This window comes from Crassostrea angulata, chromosome 6 (assembly GCF_025612915.1).
Source record: "Crassostrea angulata isolate pt1a10 chromosome 6, ASM2561291v2, whole genome shotgun sequence".
Taxonomy (NCBI): domain Eukaryota; kingdom Metazoa; phylum Mollusca; class Bivalvia; order Ostreida; family Ostreidae; genus Magallana; species Magallana angulata.
The window spans coordinates 5,816,142-5,832,769 of NC_069116.1; the positions used below are offsets into that span (position 1 = coordinate 5,816,142).

Consider the following 16,628-nt stretch of genomic DNA (forward strand, 5'->3'; position numbering starts at 1 on the left):
TGTGATCATTTAATGTAATAGAAAACATACCAAGAATGATGCTGTCACTTATAGTTGACCCGACTGCATTCGTAGCTGTAAGTTGGTAATTGCCAGTATCATCACGGCAGACGTTTTTGATGGTCAATGATGGATCATTAATGGTCACTTCTGATAATCTACCACCACTTTTTTGAGTATCAATTCTAATCCCATTCTTTGTCCAGAAAACTTCGGAAACTTCCGGCGAATCATCATACAGAAACACAGTACCAATTAATGTTACTGTTTTGCTTTTAATATTTGTTTTCTGACATGTTGTGATGTTTGGAGTACCTAAGGTAAAAGATCTTTTGTTTTATTTAAGTAGTTTGGAATATATATTTATATATCTATGGGTGTGTGTGTTTAAAATTGGCAGGTTAAAAGTCAGCTGAATTTAATTCATGTATATCAATTGTTTGAAAAAACATATTTTTTTTTCAATTTAACCTTAAAAAGCTGGTATACTGTGAACCTTAAACTTTCAATACGATTACTTTTTGATGTTATGAAAATCAGAGGAGCAATTTCTATGCGTTAATTTTTTTTTACTTAAGGTACTTCACTACACCGAGACTTATACTTTTTAAGACACTACGTCACAAGATGGCGATTTAAATGTTTTGTTAAACTGTTTGTATCAATCGATTCAGATGTATATCGTCATAGCTCAGTGGTTAAAGTATCAGGCATGTGAACCGCAGGTCATGAGTTCGAATCCACCTGGGGCTTTTGTTTATGTTTACTGAATGAAATTTTTGAAAATATCATTTTTTAACTAAAATTGCACATTTTTTCGCCTATTTGACATATACACTTCTTATCCATCATGCTTTCTATTATAATCAAGTAATTTTCTGCTGATTTGAGAAACTTTTTCAAGGTGTAGTGAGGCACCTTAAGAGCTACTGTTTGTTAAGAAAAGGCCATACTTCCTGTGACGTTGAGATAAACCACGTTACTGACATTCTTTCCAATTTTATTCCAAACCAGAAGACGATAATAAAGCCTGTCGTCAAAAGTCGTATTTGAAATAACAAGATATGGACTTTCAGAACAGTTTAAACTTCCAAAGTATTTCGGTTGTTCGATGTCGATGAAATCAAATGTGTTTCCATCTTTGCTTCTCTGCCATTCTACTTTTCCAGGTGATGGATTTGATAAAACTACCGACTTTATGGTTGTTTTTGATCCATAAAAAGAAACAGTTGATTTGATAGAGATTTTTACACTTGGAACGTCTGAAAACAATGACAATAAGTATGTTTCATTTGGATTACTAGTACATAATATCAAATAAAAACTATTAATAATTGAACAAATATACACATTCGAAATAACTAGATTGATAAGTAGGCACGATGTCGTTGCGATAAAGAAGGAGGTATTTGTCCGATTTTAAAAGGGAATATGACCTTGACTTTGATATTCATTAACCAGACATGATATTGAAATGGGAGCAGAGTCTTACTGCCCTTCAACATCTATTAATTTTTTTCAAAATATATCTCATTTTTTAGAAAAAAAAATCAAACTTTTGGAATTCTAGCTCTTTAAAATCCGTATATTTAGGTAAAAAAAAAATGAGAAACTTTTAAGTCTATGAGTAAATAATCTACGAATGAAAGCCTTTAGCACCCTCTTGGTCCTTCATTTATTGGACCTGCCCCTTTTTTGTTATAAAATAAAAACTTCTTTGATTCTAAACAGACATTTTTCTTCTATCACATATCCTTTTTTCAATTTTTTAATACACATATCTTAAATGAATTGGACTTCTCGTCCGTCAAACCCTTAACTACGTTACATCCAAGTTAATTGCTATATTGCATGGGTTAATAGCTGTAAAACATTTTTGCTTCTATAACTTATTACAAAATATCTGAATATGTGAATATAAAGATGTTGAAAAAATTTAGACTTCTCTTTCTTCCTTATTTTAAGGGTCATCCCATTTTCCTGATATCAAATGAAAGGTCTTCTTATTACAAACTTTTTATTCAAAAAAGTTTTGAAATTCATTACCGTTTTTGGGCTATCAGGGAAAGAAAGTTTAAGTGGCCAACCCCTTATTCTCATATTAGCGCAATTTAACATAATTTTGATGGTTTAATATTGCTTAGTACATCAATATGAGTATCTTTTTCTCTATATTGCTTTTAAAAATATAACTTTTTTAGGTATAGATGATCAAAGTTTAATCCTTGAATCCCCTAAATACATAACGCACAAGAAAGAAAAATTATATCGCAAAGATAAATAGCTGTAAGATTAAAAATTTCTACTATAGCATATTACAAATTATTTCTTAGTAAAGCGCTATAAAAGAAAGTTTTTAAAGCCTTTCTGGTCCCTAATGTGAGGAAACAGTCTATCTTTATTGACATCAAATGACAGGTCTTTTAATATTAAACACAGTTTATTAAAAAAAAAAAATAAGTGTTTCAAAATTTATTACCGTTCTAGAGCTATTTGGAAAAGAACGTTTTAGAGGCGAACTCCTTATCGGGGCCATTTACCGATGTTTTGATGGCTAGATATTGTTTGGAACATTATTTTAGCATCTTCTTCTCTATATTGCTTTTCAAAACTAGTTGACTATTAAGAGATATAAGTGATCAAAGTTTTAGACTTCTACCCCTTTAAAATACCTAGATACGTAACGCATTAGAAACTTTTAATAATGTATGGTTATATAACTGTAAGATAAAGATTTTTGCTTCTATAACATATTCCCAAAAAATTTTCAATAAAGTGCTATGGATATATTACTTAAAACCCCTCTTAATCACTAATTAAAGGAATCAGCCCTTATAATGGTCAAAGTTCTAAGATCCATAGTTTGCATGGCACCAATGAGTTTTGTATGCGGGTCATGTATGCTCAAGGCTCTTACATACCCCGTGTGTGTATGACCAAAGTTGGTGCATATAAACATGTAGGACCGAGTTCTTGGATATATTTTGTCTCGGTTCTTTGATCTACAGGCAGTGTTTTAATGGTCAAGGTACTTAGATCCACAGTTTGTACGGTATCAAGACGAGTTTACAAAAAAAATAAAATAAACTATGAGTGAATAATCTAATAAACGAATAAATTTAGGTACGACTTAATACTTTTTCAAATCAGTTATTGTACGAGTTAGCTATAATTTAAACTTTCAACTTTTCTGTGAACAAAGTCCGCAGGAATCGAAAGTATTGGGGAAAAATCTTTTATTTTTGCTTGATATCACTGCAATGGATTGTTCAATTTTAAAACGGATTCCAGGTTTTTATTCAGCAGGAAAAACAAAACTACTTCCGGTTTAAAAGGAAAATTAATTAATAAAAATTTAAATCCCCAAGGACACCATAATAAGGATACATTTGTCATGAGTAAATAATTTAAAGCAATATTTTTATCGTTCATTGAGATTTTCCCGGAAAAATAACTTTTTAAAGGATAAGAATGAACGTTATTTTGAAAGGTAGTGACATAATCGCGGAAACTTTATAACTTTTAGGCAAGGTTAGTCCAAAAAAGTTCAGAAAATTTCATTAACATCTGATGAAAACGTTTTGAGATATTAAGCCGAGAAGGAGTCCGAAAAATAATTTAAAAAAATTACAATAAAAGGAGATCCATAAAATACAAGAGGTTCCTCCTTGAAAACAGAAGATTCTGATAACAAAGAACAATAAAGAAAAGAAGCCTATCGAAAACAATAGGGCCTAGCGTAAAACAAAAACAATAATAAAACCAATCTGTTTAACCCATTATGCTTTTAGTTGATCTTTTTTTCTAAGTTTTGTCAAGAACTATTATAATTCAACAGTGCGGTTGAATTTCTTCTCTTGTTAAGTTTATTAACTTCTCAGCAGGACTTCTCTTGTTAAGTTTATTTTAGCAACGATAAATTGCGAAACGATATAATAATGGATCTATCAAAACGAGGCGTATACTGCACGCATCGATAAATAAAGAAATTATGCCCAATAGTTTTAAATGCGTTAAAATTATAAAGTGTACAAGTTGCTGAAAGTTTATATTGCTTGTTTAGAAAAACGTATTAAAGAGTATTTGTAAAAGAATAATGAATACGATTCATAAATTTTAAATGTATTCAAACCGAGCAGCTACCTCACATTATAGATAACTCAGATTTTCATTGTGACGCAACACCAAATACCTTTAAGTTCAGATATGACGTCAAAATTTAAATGCTTTAATAATTGACTGAATTTGGTTTTTAGTTTCGATGGGTTTTGTATTTTACATTGGAAATGTAACAGGACACAATCATTCTATCAATTTCCACAAAAAGTTCCCAATTCATAGAGAATAATACATACTTTTCCCATATTACACCCTGTATCAGCCTGAGACACCAATATCAGCCATAAGACAGAAGGCCTGACGGTTGATATCTGTCGAGGGCTGATACATGATGTAATAAAAAAAATGGTATGTATCATTACATTTATTACATATTATAGGAATACCATATCTAAGACATTTTTATGCCTTAATTCAATGAAGATGTATAACGCGTGAATCACGTCAGACATTGTTTTGTGACGCATGAATCATTGCCCTAAATTTCTACCTATATAAAGTGGAAAAAATTAGACAAGTTCCAAGAAGGGTACGATACGGATATGTATCAGCCCTGCATATCAATATCAGCCCTCCAGACTCCGTGCATGTATCAGCCCTTGAGACTGATATGGGTATAATATAGTTAGCTGTATTGCATATGCAAAAACCTTGCATGCATTGATTTACTATGTAATAAATGGTTTATTTAAACTCTGTCCCGCGTTTTTGCTGCCATCACTTTTCGCTTGATATTTCGATAATCATAAATATCTTTGTACGTAAATATCTTAATATTTTTCATTTTATCGATTTCATCTGTATTTCTTTTACAGGTATGTGTATTTTTTATTAAAAATCATAAAAAAAAGATGGAAGCAATAACTGGGGACATACTATAGATAGTGTTTTAGCTGTTTAGTTTTTTCTGTAATCGGTGGACTTAAAATAGTTTTAAATGAAATGTTTTCATTTACATAATATTTTTGAAGTAGTTCAAAATGTTGAATTTTTATGCATCCTATTCTATTTTTAAGTAGTTCATTAAAAATTGATAGAAACGATTTATGATGTTCAAAGATTTACATTATTTTTCAAGTATTTTAAGCATACCCCATACTAATCACATAAAAAATTCACATGCGTTTTCATTTCACGAATATGTGTACATTTCATCAAAATAACAGTTAAAAATCACGAACTTCGGTCTTTCGTAGTTATCAAACGGTTCTGGCAAAATTTTTTGGATTTCATACGAAAAAGATTTTAAAGAAGTTACAAGTCCTATAAACGAACTAAACATTCAAGCTACAAACCCTACCTTAATAAGTACAATTACACATGCGTATGCAGGTTCTTGTTTAAATTGCAATATAAAAGTTAGCATTTGATATACACATGAAGTTGTATTAGTACAAGTAATTGAAAATATTAACATTACCAATAATAACATGCTTTGAGACACATCCTACAGCGTTGGATACTGTACATGAATATTTTCCTCTATCTTCTAAAGACGGTGATGGTATTTCCAAACAGCAGTTATAACCATGTTTAGCGAGTAACGGTTTGCATTTTTCATCTAGAATTCTGTCATTCTTACTCCATTCGATGTGTTGTACTGAAGGTGATAGTTCTTTAACTGCATGACAGCAACATATATTGATTTCTTGTTTTCCTGGTATAACCTCCAAATCGGTTAATTCCGGCACCTCTGTAATCAAAATATATTTTAATTGCAAAACAATAGCTACATTTTTATCACTGGTATATCAATTTATTTCACAGAACTGTATACCTCCAAGAACCTGTAGACAAATTTTATTTGTCGAAAGTTTGTACTCATTTTCATTTGATTTCCGTGAGAAAACGACCTGGTATTCCCCTTCATCCTTCTTACATACAGATTGTATGACAAGAATACTTTTCGAACTACCACTGTACTTCATTTTACTCGTATCAATGTCTTCTGTGATCTCTCCATTGCGTTTCTGCCATTTTATTAAGCAACAAGAAAGTTCTGATGTTTTCACGTCTACTTCAAATTGTGCCTTTTCTCCACATACGACCGCGTCTTGACCCTTTATGAAAAAGTCTGGATCAGCTGATAAAAAAATTGTTCATAATACTTTAAAACACATGTAATAATGATATTTTTATGTGAGTACAATATATATAGGCCTATATGTAACAATGCAGTTGCTTATAATATACAAAGTGTGTTACTATTGTACTTTCTCACCTCTGTCATCTTTATCTAATCCTGCATAGGCTCTCAAAAGAAGTTGGCATTGTTCGAAATGGTCATGTTCACATTTAGAGCTTTCTATCTTTATCAACTCTGCATTATAATCTACAGTGTAATTTACATTTTTCTGAATTCTCTCGACAGCAGCTCTTAAATTATCCCAAATAGCTTTAAAATCACTGTCCGTAAAAGCAGCACATCTAGCATGTGCAAAGTAGTTATTTCTGAATTGCCTGATTCGCTCGATATCGTCACTTATCTGTTTATCTGCGGGTTTTGGTTCCTTTCCCCATCCCTGTGTTGGCTCCGGCTTGGGGCACAAATTCCTAATAAGGGTGTACAGCAAAGTGACATCAAATTTGCTGTAATCAGGTATGTCAGGTGGTTGAAGAAAACAGACCTTCTGTTGGTCAGGACGAAGTTTATCTTTTCCAGACAAAAGAGTTGAACATGAATTTATTTCTTTAAAGAGATTTTCGGGCTTTATACGACTAGCCAAAATGTCTTTTAGAGGCAGTTTTAAGAAATCAACACTAGCTATTGTCACACAATGAAAGTTATGTACTCCTGTTGATGAATTCATATCATTTAGGTTAATCTTATAAATACTTTCTTATTATTCTTATTTAAGTGATATTTTAATACATTCTTCAAAGTGCGAATTGTTCACTGGTTTCAAAGTTTTTTCATATACCAGCACTGCAGATTATCTAATGTTCTTTCTTGATAGCCAGGCATACAACTCAACAATATTTCAATAAAAAAAAATTATGACGGGTTGGCAAGCATATTTCAAAATGTTCTGAAAATAAAAAAGCAACAGGTTAAAAAAAAGATGTTGTGAATAAAGATAATTAAAGAAAATTCAAAATACCCACAAATATCATTCAATCAAACAATTTAGGAATAAAAAGTCGATATTCACTTTGAACCGCAACAGTATTGATCATAAATTGAGATGACTGTTTTTATTACGCTCACAGTTATGTTGGGTACAGTGAATGGACCTAGCATAACATTCTCATTTGATCATAACTTGTTAACATTTTTTTTAAAAAGAGAAATCAACTTTCAACTGGTGTTATGGGAACAATCTGTCAAATAACCAAAAAAAAAAAACAAAACAAAAAAAAAAAAATAGAAAACAAATTATAAGCTAGTTTAATGACGAATTAAAACTAATGGGAATAGTTTTATCTTTTTTTAAGTAATAAAATTATATACGATGTATTGTGAAATGATACATTACAGAAGACACATTTCTGGAGGAAAACGCCTATTCTTAAATTGTAACCATTTTGTAACCATTTTTAAGTTTATTATGACATTAATAATATCCGTAATTTTTTTTTAATATGTAGTTGCCGCTGGGTAAGACAAGCTACAATAAATTTCAAAAAGTTTGCTATGGTAACAACGCTGAAATTATCAAAAACTTCATATTCTCACTCCAACATTGAGCGATTGAGAATCATGTAAGTGCAATATCAATGTAAGCTGATTTTTTGCCCCAAAAATGACCTTTGGTAAAAAATGTTTTTCTTAAAAATGGTTCTTTAATGTATTAAATGTGTTGACCATCATGTGTAGATAATTTATTTTACGTTTTAACTTTACGTCAACATGTATGCTTGAACCATTTAAAGCAATATGATCTGTATTTTTTAGAATTTTATTTCGGCGCAAAAACCTGCTAGTATGATAAGCCTGCATGCGACTTAAGCTTTTAATTATACTTTTATGATAAATAATATAAGATTTGATCAAATCATTAATTTTGGTCAGAAGAAAGATTTCCCTTCAAAGGAATATAAAGCAGATCAATTTTTGTACAGGACGACAATAATTCGATTGTGCTTCAAATAAGGCTTCTTTACGGCCTTTCCGACAAAAATATGGGTAACAGAACTTTAAAACTATAATATTTTTGCCATTTTACTGGAAAATAACATTTTGTAAAAAAGAAAAAAAAGAAAGAAAAAATTGCAGCTCATATTGATTTATATTTTTATACGATTTTATATAAACCCTTTTCGGATAACCCCCCCCCCACCCCCCCCCCCCCCCCCCCAGAATTACAGGTAATCGTCATCACTTTTATAATTCATTCAATAAACGCAGATCAATGGAAAATAAAAAAAGCATATAATTGTCCCGTATCAAAGCATACATTTAGAGATGTGATGGACAAGATACATTCTAAGAAATGAGCCTGAGTCTCAAGAGGGCATTATTTAGCAAAACTTTCATGAGTGTACCATCGCAGAGCCGATAGGCATTGTGTAATAGAATGTTTTAACCACAAAAATAAACTAGCAAGTGCATGGTAAAGAATCGTTTTTGAAAGAACAAGGGACTTTATTGGTAAAAAAAATACCTTGTCCTAAAATTTGATGATACTTACCATTTTTAAAAGGACAAGAATAAACAAAAATCAATGGTATAATTATGCTTTTTTATATAACTGTAATGTAAGTATGCATTTAACATTAAACACGGCGCCTTTTTTAAACGAAATCTCGATTTTATATAGCATCGCTGCTCTCTCCCTCTGTGTGTGTGTGTGTGTGTGTGTGTGTGTGTGTGTGTGTGTCCATTTTAAGCTTTTTAGCAAATTCAAAGATAACCTTCTGATGAATGTTCATTTTACTTTGTACACTTCTTTGGCACGGCAAAAAGAACAAACCCTACTGATTTTCAAGTGAATTGATTAAATTTTTTTATTTATCGTAAAAAAAAACCCGAAAATAAAGACAGGAATTGTATGTACGACTTGACAATGGACATCTCAGGTAATTACGACTTTGCACTTTGAACATGCATAAAGTACGCGCCGTGGCTCTGCCTTCTGATAAACACGCCTCAGAAGTGGATTGAGGTCGCCGTGACAGCACCGTAAGGTCTCCAACAGCACCACTAGAGCTCCGTTGGCGCGCTCAATGAACGCAGCTAATTGCAGTGTCCTTTGGGATATCACTGTGTCTCTATCGCTCTCTCACTGTGCATCCACAGCGTTTAAACGAGTTGTATTTCATGTGGCTGCGTTCACACAGCGACAACATAGAGCTGTTGCTGCGTTCATCGCGCTCTCTTAATGTTTCTTCTGCGTTTATTAGCATTTGTACCGTGCCCCTACTGCGTTATTAGTGCGTTGTCAGCGAGACCACGAAAACTCGAACAATAGCTGTTGTATATTACTTAAGTTATCTAGAAGTGATCCTTTGTATTTACATTACGTAATTTTGATGGGTTTATACACCCAAGATTCATATGCATCGTTTTTATAAACAATGGAATTTACCACTTCTAGTTTGAGAGAATCGCGACTCTACTGAAAATACACAAATCAATATACAGAGAATTTGAACACTAAACGGTAATGTAACCAGGGTTATATAATTAAATATGTACTTGCGCTTTAGCATTTGTTTTGAGAGTGTTTGTGTGCGTGCGAGTGTTTATTTTTAGCCCAGCGACGACCGACTTCATCTATAAATGAATGTCACATGATATCTAAACCTGTTTTACCTGTTCCTGCCAGTATTCTGCACTAAATGTTATGTGTTAAATAACTGGACGCTTTCAACTTCGATGTCCAGACAGACACATCGTTTGAAAATCCTGATGAAATATATATTGTCTGTCTTGGGGAAAGCTGTCCCGGTAAGGAGTTTTAATAAATGTAATTGTGTAATTGCTTTATGTTAAATAATTATGTATTCCTAATATTATAATGAATTATTACAGGTTTTTGTATAACTTATAATTATACTGAATGAAGTGAACCTTTGACCAAATCCGGTTGTCCGAGGTAGTTCCATCGACATCGGCTACAAGTGGCGCCCACGTCTATCCTTCATGTAAAAATGTGAACTACAAGACCGGGACCAGCAGGCCCAGCAACCTAAAGTTTTTTTTTCCATTGGCACACCCGGGGGACGAAACTTCATAGAATTCTTAAAGGTAAAGATTCTCTGTGTGCCTCCTGTGAATAGAGTTTCGTCTGTGTCTATATAGCAAAATATGTAAAATTAATATGTGATGAATCTGTTCGAAATGAAAGAGGGAGATGTGTTAAATTGTGTTAAATTTTGAATATTTGTGAAACCTGGCCAGTACCGTTATTCACGGACCAAAAGGTATTTGGCGGGAAAACGCGCGGATTCAAAGGTGCGTTATAACGTGATCGAGTAACTACGATACGTGAGCAATCAACCATATCGTTGGAAAGGCCAAAGTTACAGCTTGCAAGCGAAAGAAGCGAAAGAAAAGAGGTACTGTAAATTATGCGTTGTAATTTTTCCCAGTATGCATACTAATTTTCTTACTCTGTGTGACGTGTCTGTCAGTGTAGAGTGCTTATTCCATATTCCCGTGGTTGTGTTTTGAAACAGAAAAGAATTTTTGAATCCGGACCCGACTTTATTACTTCCGGAAACTTCAATTAGCTGTTTTTGATTTTCTGTTAATTTCGATTTCATTTTTGTTGATTTATATTTTTTTTTTTTTAGATTCGCTGTGTTTGTTATTTTGATTTTTTTTCATATGTTTAACAAAGGCCTATACTGCAGTTCTTTATTTTTTTCAAATTCTGTTTAAAATTTTGTTTATTTTGAATTTTATTTCATCATTTTATTTCAGGGTTGTGCTGTGCCCAGTATTTTTATTCAAATTTTGCTGTTATTAACTTTTTTGAAAAATTAGTTAAGTCAGTACCAATCATAGCTAATACCTTGCATGTATCATAGGCGTCGGAACCTGGGGGAGGGGGCTAGGGGGGCTTAGCTCCCCCCCCCCACTTTTTTGCAAAGTTAGACCTTATCATTAGGCACATAGCAGAATAGAGGGTTCAGCCCCCCCCAAATTTTTTTTCGTAGGAAACATAATTGTTCCTTTATGTACCTTAGAAAGATTGAGAAGTTGGAGTCAGAGTCAAAGGCATACTAAACCCCCTTGAAATTAGGATTTTCAAGATTTTGAGAATAAGGTTTTTTCTCTCAATATTTTTTCTGAGGATCAGTCTAGCCCCCCCCCCCCCCCCCCCGAACGGAATAGGAATTTCGTTATTTTAGAAAAGAAGAAAATTTGGTAGGTAAGGTTGTTTTTTTTGGAACTATAGGTATACTACCCCCCCCCCCCCACCCCCCGGATTAGGATTTTCAAGATTTTGAGAATTAGGTTTTTTCTCTCAATATTTCTGAGGATCAGTCTAGCCTCCCCCCCCCCCCCCCACTTTCAATTTGCTTCCGACGCCAGTGCGTATCTAACACTATGTACACTCATTTCTGAAGTATTTATCAGTAGTTAGACATAGTAACAAAACAACCTGTGTGTTTACCCAGCCAGTGTGTGTGTGGTTGTGTGATTTTTATTGGATTGGTTTTACAAAAGCGCTGCGTTTTAAACTTGAAGCCATAGCAATGCAATGCTATATTTCAGTTGTATGGTTTAATTGTGTTTACATATGTTCAATTGTGCTTGTGAAGGTCCAGGTTCAGTTGGTATCTATCATATCAGATCATTCTATTGCTGATAAAATTAAGATGTCAGTTGATAAGAAAGGTCGAGAGAGATGTTTTCAGAGGTGGATTATAAGATAGATTTTGCTGGTGCTGATGCTAGTACACCTAAGATGGGGGATAGGGAATCCAAGTCTGTTAAGATTGAAGAGAATGCCCCTCCACCTGACCCACTTTCTGAACAATTTGAATTTGAAGAGGGTGATGAACTTAATGGTGTAAAATTTAAAATAAATAGCAAAATTCCACCTCTTGGGAAACAATTTGAAAGCGGTGATGAGCTTAATGGTGTGTAATTTAAAGTTAATACCAAAGTTCCATCTCAAGATGGAAGAAAAAAGGGTTACAGTGAAAGAGAGGAGAGTAGTGTAACTCATGTGTATGAAGTAAATCAAGCACAGTTTCTTAGAATCCCACAGTTCTCTGGGGATGCTCCGCCCCAGAAAGGAGACGTGTCATATAAAGAGTGGCGTTACGAGGTATAATGTTTAAAAAATGATCCCGGAGTTAAAGAAAGTAGTAACATTCAGAGTGAAAGAAGGTCCCTGAGGGGTACAGCAAAGCAAATGTTGATTCCATTAGGGGAGAAAGCTAGATTAAGAGATATACTAGAAAAACTGGACATACTTTTTGGGGATGTTTCAGATAATGGAATGATTATGCAGAAATTTTTGGTGCTCATCAATTACCATCAGAGTGTGCTACTTCCTTTGGGTGTAGATTAGAAACAATGTTGCAGAATGCAATAGACAATGGGTATCATGACAAAGCTTCTAAGAATGACTTCCTTAGACATAAGTTTTGGACCTCTTTAAGATCGGAAAAACTTAAAGGGCAGACCCGATATAAATATGACTCCATTACCAAATATGATAAGTTGTTGTTAGAAATTAGAAGGGTTGAGAAAGAATTGTCTATTAGTACCAGAGCTGATGAGAGGAAAGGAGTCGTACATCAACATGGTATGTCAACAAAATCAGATTTACAGGTACTTGAACAGAAAATGGAAGACATGAAGAAGACACTTGATGGTAAGTTAGATAAATTGTTCAATCAGATATTAGCTAAGTTAGATACTAGAAAAAAGACTGGGTCGAATAACAATTATCATGGAAGATGGAGTAGAGGCAACAATAAACGAGGTCGAGGCAACTATACAGGTAATGTTAGCCAAGTAAGAGGACATAGTTATGACCGCAGATTCCAAGGCAGAAGACAGAACAGGGGAGGTTACTACTCAAATAATTCAGATAAACCCCCAAACATGTAAAGGACAAGTTCTACTCAAGGCCAACAGATGTGTTAGTTAATTGGTGAGTCAAATGAAATTAACATGGAAATACTGAGTGAAAAGACGAATGCACTTACTGATATCATAGTGGTACTATTGTATCAACTATTTCAATAACAAGGTACAAATTATAAGAATATCAACCAGAGTTGAAAATTTAGCAAACCTAGGTTTGGAAGTATCGGTAGCAGGTGGTTCATTGTTACAATACAAGGGGTATATTGAGTGTACTTTAAAGATTTCATTCTTTGATATTGAGTTCTTTGTGCCTATGTTGGTTGTACAAGACACAAAATTCAACAAAAAGTGTCCAATTATCATTGGTACTAACGTACTTAGAATTTGTATACATGTATTGAATAACAACATTTCATGTACTAGCATTCCATTACAATGGCAAAGGGCATTAGATACTTTAAAGTGTCAATCTTACCAGGTTAAATCAGTGTGTAAGAGAAATGTCACTATTGAAAAGAATGGTGAACATAGAAAAGAAAGTATGACAGAAAATTGTGACAAAGATTTAAAGTTTACAGTGTGTCCAAGAGTGGTTGAGTTGTCAGGTTCTATGAAACCAACCGTACAGGTTACAGTTTGTAATACCACTGCTAAACCGATCACAATTAAGTGGTATGATACTTTGTAACTTAAAAGAAGTTAAGATTGTCAATAATTCTGTTCATTTTCAACAGAGTGAGGAGTCGGAGACCACCGATCCAATCAGTCTTGGAGTTAAGATTGATTCTAATTTAAATACAGAACAACTTGAAAGAGAAAAAAGGGTCTTTTTGATTTGGGTGAAACAGACTTAGTGCAACATAACACTGAATTAGACGATGAAAATCCATTCAAACAACCGTAAATTAATATACCTCCTAATATGTTAGAAGAGGTTAGCGAGCATGTGAAAGAGATGTTAGATTCAGGGGTTATCAGAAAATCTAATAGCAAATATTCTTCAAATGTTAATGATATTTTCTAGAACATTTGAAAAGCATTGTCAACGATTGGAAAAAAGTTTTTAAACAGCTAGCACACCATGGATTGAAATTTAAACCTTCAAAATGCGAATTGTTTAAACAGTCTATTTCATATTTGGGTCATATCGTTTCAGATCAGGGGATTTCTACAGATCCGGAAAAGATATCAGCAGTCAAAGACTGGCAAGCTCCGACAAATGTCAAAGAATTACGACAGTTTCTTGGTTTATCGTCGATTGTGAAGACTTTTCCAAGATAATAGCACCCTTGCACTCATTACTAAAAGTTCATGACACACATAGAGGAAAGACACACAGAAGGGGAAACAAACCAATTAAAGCAGTTCCTTGGAAATGGTCCGAGAAGAAGATGGAAGCGTTTGAGACAATTAAGGAGAAGTTGACAAGTCCACCAGTGCTTGGGTATGCAGACTATTTCAAACCATTTGTGTTATATACAAACGCCAGTGCAAAGGGGCTTTGAGCTGTCTTATATCAAGAAAAGGAAGGGAAATTAAAAGTAATCATATATGCCAGCCGTGGATCAAGACCTAGCGAGAAAAATTACCTAGCACACAAGATGGAGTTTTTGGCTTTGAAGTGGGCGGTTTGTGACAATCTTCATGATTACTTATATGGCAGTCAGTTTCAGGTACTGTAGTCTCAGATAACAAACCCTTGACTTACATCTTATCCAAAGCCAAGTTTGATGCCACAAGTCAAAGGTGGGTTGCTGCCCTTGCCAACTATAACTTCCAGATATCTTACAGAAGTGGACATTTGAATGGTGATGTGATGGTCTCTCCAGTAAACCTATTATAAACTCAGATACAGTAAAAAGCCTTGTGTCAAGCTGCAACCGTTCAGTTACCGTGTTGTCAGATGATCTCGGGGAAGGGTTCAACTCAAACGAACGAGGAGGAGAGCTCCCCTACCGACACACTCAACAACAATGACTTTATAGATGAGCAGTCAAGAGATAAGGGTGTACATCGAGTTGTCCAAATCCTGAAAAGCGGTTTCCGCCCCAAGGGAGGAAATTTGAAGAGGGAATCCATAGAGGTGCAGAAGTATCTACGGATTTTTAAAAAGCTAAGGTAGTAAATGGAATCATGAGTAAAACCGCTTTTCGTGGAGATAGTAAATTCCTACAGTTAGTTGTCCCACATAGCTTTAGAGTGACAGCATTGCAAGGAATCCACAATGATGTAGGACATCCCGGAAAGGATAAGACCTTATGGTTAGCCAGGCAGCGTTTCTGTTGGCCAGGAATGGAAAGGGATATCAGCAATCATATAGAAACGCGTAGCAGATGCATATGCAGTAAGACCCCAGTAAGGCCTGCAGCTGAGCTTATTCCAATTGTCGCAACTAGACGGAATTCGTTTACATAGATTTTTTGAGTTTAGAGCAATCGAAAGGTGGAATTGAAAATATCCTAGTGATAACTGATCATTTTACCATTGTTACAACGCACTTTGAAAATTACGCACTCTGAAAAAATAATTATTTTTTTCAAAGTGCGTTGATATCGTCGATATTAACGCACTTTGAAAAAAATATTGTTCAGGGTTAAGTCAAAATAATGGATACTTTTAACCTTGTGTAGCTTAATTTAAAAAAGAACCCATTGCATTATCAGCTAACTTGATAAACAGTTTCTATATGAGAATTTTTTTTCTCATAAGACAATATCGACAATTTACACGCAAAGAACAATTCGGGAGGTTTTAATTATCCAAATATGACATAACCTTCATCGCTTAGCAACTGCATTTTCCTATTTTAAGTATGCAGCGACTTTACTTCTTATCTGGTATATTGAGCAATGCAAGAACGGATATGATTTGTATATACTGATAATGGAGATCAATGTATAACATATTTCAACTGGCTTATTGCATGTGCTTAAAACGTAAAAGGATACGTTAGTTATGTTTATCAAAAACAATATGATCTTTTAGAAGAACAGTGCGAGGGGAAAAACCCACATCCTAATGCTAATATTAAGTTTATAATACTTTAATGTTTGTTAATGTAATTTCTTTTTTTTTTAAGTGATTTATTTAAAAATAAAAATGTAAAATGTAAAAATAAAAACAGAATGTTAAAACTCTTTTGAATTCTTTAACATACCAATGGAGATAATACCGGTATTGTTTGGCAAGCTCGTTTTTCCAATATCACTCCATGTACTAAATTTAAAACAGAGTATATTTCTTTTTCCGCGTTTAAGTTGCTGAATATCCTTTTTTTAAAGGAAAAATGAGGGGTAGGGGTCCTTCTTTCAGTAATCAAGTAAATGATGAACTGGTGATTGACTGGTATCTTTGGTTAACCCCCACCCCACCACCATCCCCGTTCTCAAATAAGGTAAATTATAGATTCACCAGTGTTTACAATTCGTCATACTATCAACAATTTAGAAATTCAATTCCAGAATTTGTGATTTATACACATTTTTCAAAGTGCGTTAGGAGTGTCGCTACTAAA

The 16,628-nt window shown here is 33.8% G+C and overlaps 1 protein-coding gene and 1 pseudogene across 1 annotated transcript in view; one reads left to right on the top strand and one right to left on the bottom strand.

The window, feature by feature from the left end:
• The window catches only part of LOC128186458 (uncharacterized), a 70,317-nt gene that overhangs the window by 46,832 nt on the left and 6,857 nt on the right, over window positions 1-16,628 (bottom strand). The window contains exons 3-7 of the mRNA XM_052856228.1: window positions 6,341-7,148; window positions 5,897-6,202; window positions 5,540-5,812; window positions 954-1,262; window positions 31-315 (exon numbers count right to left, since the gene is read on the bottom strand). Of these exons, the coding sequence (XP_052712188.1) occupies window positions 31-315; window positions 954-1,262; window positions 5,540-5,812; window positions 5,897-6,202; window positions 6,341-6,929 (1,762 nt within the window). The 5' untranslated portion in view covers window positions 6,930-7,148. The remainder of the gene's footprint in view (window positions 1-30; window positions 316-953; window positions 1,263-5,539; window positions 5,813-5,896; window positions 6,203-6,340; window positions 7,149-16,628) is intronic.
• Window positions 11,979-13,261, top strand: LOC128186462 (uncharacterized; annotated as a pseudogene).